At 54.6% G+C, this 5,132-nt stretch overlaps 1 protein-coding gene across 1 annotated transcript; it reads right to left on the reverse strand.

Moving 5' to 3' along the window:
- Positions 1–227: 227 nt before the first annotated feature.
- LOC123146200 (formin-like protein 2) lies at positions 228–1,688 on the reverse strand. The gene is made up of 2 exons (XM_044565811.1): positions 1,572–1,688; positions 228–1,503 (listed from the first exon to the last, which is right to left on the reverse strand). The coding sequence occupies exon 2, from the start codon at positions 1,492–1,494 to the stop codon at positions 847–849; it is 648 nt and encodes a 215-aa protein (XP_044421746.1). The 5' UTR covers positions 1,495–1,503; positions 1,572–1,688; the 3' UTR covers positions 228–846.
- Positions 1,689–5,132: the final 3,444 nt, after the last annotated feature.

A 5,132-nucleotide genomic window follows, 5' to 3' on the forward strand; every position in this document is an offset into this window, starting at 1 on the left:
ACCGTAAGTATACCACTTCTGCTTCCGTTCAACAAGAAAGGTTGTCTATATATAGGACTGGAGAAGACAGTGCACGCCAGCTACGCCGCTACGGTATAGCACTACGAGCAGTAGTATTTTACTCCACCCACAAGCAAGTAGCTTACTATTTTAGATCTTCAATCGCTGTCCATGGTTCCATGCATTAGGTAGCTCCAGAATTAACAAGGCAATATGAGCAAAGTAAACGGATGATCCAACTATGGCGACATGTAAATTGAGATAAGTGGCAACGACTTAACTGCAAAATATACAAGTCATCGGCCAATCCACATTTTCTATCTACTTGATTCGATCCACGCTATCAATATAACTGCTGGCAATGTCTATATCTCAAAAAAGAAAATTAATTGCTAACAATGTCAAGCAAACAAGACTGGGCAAAACAGCTTAAATAGGTGGGAGAACGAATCCAAAGCCATCAACATCGGAGTACTGGTTCCCCCGCAGCAACAACAACAACAAAAAAAAAATTAGGGATACACTAAAGTATATTATCGACGTCTACTACAGGACAACGTCTCTGTTCTTGAAGTGATGTTGCCCGGTCCCAAGTCCCAACCAACACGTTAGAGCATCTCCAGCCGTTCAGCCCCCCAAGGCGCCGAAAAAGAGCGGCCTGGGGGCGAACCGGCACTAGATTGGCCCCTGGGGGCGACCTAGCTCCCAGCCACGCCCCCAGGCGCCACCCCCCAGCCGCGACAAATTCAAACGTAGTCATTCCCGCTCACAAAATAGACGCCACAAATCCGGCAATCAAGCGGCCACAGTTCGGCGTACAAAAAGAAGAAAGGACGCGCGTGCGCATCAGATGGCGAGGTCGACCTCCGGCGTTGGCGGAGTCGGCGTGCGCGGGCTTGGCGGGGTCTCTGTGCTAGGCGGCGTCGGCGTGGCTTCTGTGCTGCGGGGAGTCTCGGCGGCATCATCGCTCGGGCTTGGCGGCAGCGTGGGCGTGGGCGTCGTCGTCGAGGGAAGCTGGTTCAGGATGAGGCCACGCTCCGCCAAGTACCACGCCTTGACCGCCTCGTCGTTGCTCTGGAGCATGTCCGCCCCGCCCAGCAGGAAAGCCAGGTCAGTGTTTCTCTTCTTCGCGACGACGTTGGTCCGGAGTAGGTCGATCTTGACGGCGCTGCTCGACAACAACGCCGACCACCGCGCCCCGGTCTTCTCTTCACGAAGGGTGGCCCGAGCCTGTGCGTCGGCGAGGCAATGCTCGATGGACTCCTGCACTCGAGCGGTGGCCGCGTCGGCGTGTTTCCCGTTCTTGGCACCTTTGTTGCCGTCCGGCCGCCCTTCTGACGCGCCCGACGTCGGCGCGTCCGGCTTGTAGGTCTCCTTGGCCTTGTCAAGGGTGCGCCGGACTTCCGCCCACTTCTCGCACTTGTCAATGCGCTTGTAAACGTGGAGGTACTTGAATACGACGTCGTTGTTGCCCTGCCGATACATGGCGAACATGCGTAGCAGCTGCGCGGAGGAACAAACAGTTGGCGGGCGCACACGGCGAAGAGAGGCGGGAGACCGGCGTGCCATACCTGATCCTCAACGCTGGCGCCGCTCTCCGGGCGAGCCGCGACCTCCTCGACGATCCCATGCCATTTGTTGCACGCCCCCTGGATGAGCCCCCCAATGGTTCGCCATCGCCTCGCCCCGCGCTGCATGTAGATGCCTTTAAAGTAGGGGTCGACGAGCTTGCGCTCGTTGAACTCGGCCTTGATGCGCTCCCAGTACGTCTCGATGCTCTGGTTCGTGCCGGTGGTCGGGTCGAGGCAGACGACTTTCCATGCTTCAGCGAGGCATTCCTGCTCCTTGGACGCCCACTTGATGCGCGGCTCGCCGGACCTGGCCGCCCGCTTCTTCTTCTTGCGCCTCCTCGCCGGAATAGTCACCGGCTCCTCCTCCTCCTCCTGCTCCTCTTCGTCTTCCTCCTCCTGCTCCTCCTCGCCGTAGACGTAGCCGAGCTCGCCGTCCATGCCGCCGCTGAGATCCACCGTGTCGTCCGGGGTGACGAACCCGGGAGACGCGGCGGCCGCGGCCGAGCCTGACGCGATGATGTCGTCCATGTCGGCCTCGGTCTCGTCGGTGTCGCCGAGGTGCGAGAAGGGCAGCGTGCCACGGCGGAGAGGGGGCGTCGGGGAGGACGCGTAGGCGGGCGACGAGTAGTTGTATGGAGGGTACTGCACGCCGGCGAAGGCGGGCGAGGGCGTGCGCTGGGCCGGGTGTCCATGGGGAAAGGTGACGTTGGGATTGAACCCACCGTGCGCGTCCCCGTCGGCGTAGCCCGGCGAGGGCGTGCATCCCCATGGCTGCGGCGACGGAGAGCCGACGCCTTGCTGTCCCCAGGGTGCGTACTGGGTGTGGCTGTCGGGTGGATTCATCATCCCCACGCGAGTCGCCTCGGCCTCGGCTTGGTCCGCCGAAGCCGCAGCCGCACGCGCCGCGTTGTCACGGGCCTTCTTGGTGATTGCCCTGTTCCGCCGGTCGGCGGTGACAGCGTCCCGTCGATGAACTTCCGCCCTCCACTCGGCGTTTGTCATGCCCGGTGGCTTGGCCGGCGGCACCCTCGGCTTCCTCTGCTTCGGCTGGGCGACGGAAGCGGTCGCGGTTGCCGCGGCGCGGGGGACGACGTACTTCTTCGGTGGCATGGCGGCCGGCTGGGAGGCGAGCGAGAGGAAGATTGGCGGGAGGAATGTAGAGAATGGGAGGGAAGTGGGGGAAAAGCGGGAAGAAACGGCGGGAAGAGGCGCTCGACTCACCGACACGCCGGACCCACGCCCCTTTTCGCTTGTGCCGGTGCCCCCAGGCGCCCCAGCGCGCCGGGTTCGGCTTGGGTTCGCCGGCACCAGTTTCGGCCCGAGCCGGCGAAAAACGGGCTACTGGGGACGCGACTAGGTCATTTTTTGGGCGCCGGCGCGGCAAAAACGCCTGGGAAGGGCCTGTTGAGGACGCGGCTGGAGATGCTCTTAGACTCGGCACTACCACCGCTAGGACAGCTTCAACCAAGACACGACATGCCTTCCATGCGTACGTCGACGCTGTTGATGTGATAAAAAAATGCTGGATCATCGGTTTTCAACGTAAGAAATTTAACTCGTCACAACTTTATCTAAGGGCATATCCAACGCTGACCCTCAAAACCCTGCATCCGTCAGGACCGTGCGGTTCGTACATGTTTTGCCATCCAACATATCTTGCATCCGTCCGCGGACCGGATAGACGTCCTTTGTACCGCAAAATGGAAGCTAACAGCGCGGGGAGAGGCTTTGCGGGCATCCATACTGCTGGCGTGTACGCGCCCGTCCGACAACCCCGCCTACCCAAAACGCTCTTCCTCTTCATGCCGGCTCAAAGCAGACGTGACCTCTTACTGGAGCCAACAATAAAGCGGTGCGTTGGCCGACAGCGCCGCGCGAGACGCTTCCCAGTGCATACACCTTCTCTCTGCATTCAAATGGAACCCGCATGCGAATGCATGCTAGGTGCACGGACACCCCACCTGGAATCACGCCGACGCTCCTCCCTTAATTCCATGCTTGCATCGCCTGCCCGGACACCCCATCTGCACCCGCTGTGACGGAAAAAAAATCAAAACAAATATTAAAAAAATTCAAAAAAATCCAATTTTTTTGTTTGGTAGATAAGTTTATACGTGAGGTGCGCTCCAAGTTTCAGCTCATTTGGTCATCTGAGCAACTCTCAGCAAAAAAGACAAATTCAGGGTGTGTAAAAAAGTTTACTGTTCACACACTGTTCTGACCCGATTTGTTTTTTTTACTGAGAGCTGCTCAGATGTTCAAATAAGTTGAAATTTCGAGCGAACCTCACGCATAAACTTGTCTATCACCCACAAAAAAAATTGGATTTTTTTTGAATTTTTTGAGTATTTATTGTGATTTTTTTTTCTGACCGGGTGCAGATGAGCCTAGGCACCGAATTAGGTTTTCGCTGTATAGTGCAATATATATGGACACGAATGCACACCACCCTATGTACCGAGATCACTTATAATTAAAATTAATAGTACTTCCTTCGACTTATAATAAGTGTTGCAGTTTTGAACTGAAGTAGAATTTAATTTAGTTTAAAACTACGACACTAGACACTTAGTGTGGATTAGCTATTGGAAGCGAGACTAATGGTGGAGTAGCTTGTGCGGACGATGGTCATAGTTTGGTTCACCAACAAGTCTGGCAGCGTGACGGACACAGGCCAAAAAATCTAAAACAAAGACATTATTAAAGAGAGAAGATAAGCACCTTGAACGCGTCTGGAGAGCCGAACGAGGCAGCCCTCCGTAACGTTTCTGGCTAGTTTTGCTGTGTTGCTGTGGTGGTGAGAGTGAGCTGGTTCGTGGCTCGGGAGGGTTTAAGAACGCATTCACAGCGTCCCCACGTCCACACACTTCCATCTCATCTCAAATTCTCACGCCTTATCTTCTTACAAGCTTGACCCAGCCATGTACAGCCGCAGCGAAGACCTCAAGTCCGTCAACTATTCCATTACCGCTACTTCCCACCACTGTCGTCGCTGTTTGATCTGGACAAGGTTGTTCTCTTCTCCAGCCAAATGAATTCAGCCAGCTTGAAACGGTATCCAATTCAGTATTGTCTCGATTCCTCTTTTGTATATATTCTATGTTTATTTATGAAAATACCGTAGAATGACGTTCCATGCGTCAAAAAAAAAATTACTGTCTACTGAAATTCGGCATTGTTGCTTTCCATAGTATTTCTAGTGTACTCTTGTATTGATGGACGGCGAAATCAACACTTGTATCCCTTTTTAGAATTGAGGCTTCGTCCGGCCTTAAACTGAGGCCCTTGAGGTTTACAACTAGAGTTCCAAAAAGAAAAATTAGGAAGTTCAATACAGGTCAGGCGTGATAAAACAAAGCGACGCATCGCTTGGAAAGCGGTAAACACATAATCACAACATATGGGGGTCATTATCCAACCACCGTGGCAATAAGCCCAGCCTAAGGACGGGTGGCTCCTCTACTGGTATTGTCCCGTCTCGAGGTAGCACGTGTCACTTGATTCGCTCGCTTAGCATTTTTTCCGCTTGCTCCACTGTTATATTATAAAAAATATGGCTAT

This window comes from Triticum aestivum, chromosome 6D (genome assembly GCF_018294505.1).
Source record: "Triticum aestivum cultivar Chinese Spring chromosome 6D, IWGSC CS RefSeq v2.1, whole genome shotgun sequence".
NCBI classification, from domain to species: Eukaryota; Viridiplantae; Streptophyta; class Magnoliopsida; order Poales; family Poaceae; genus Triticum; species Triticum aestivum.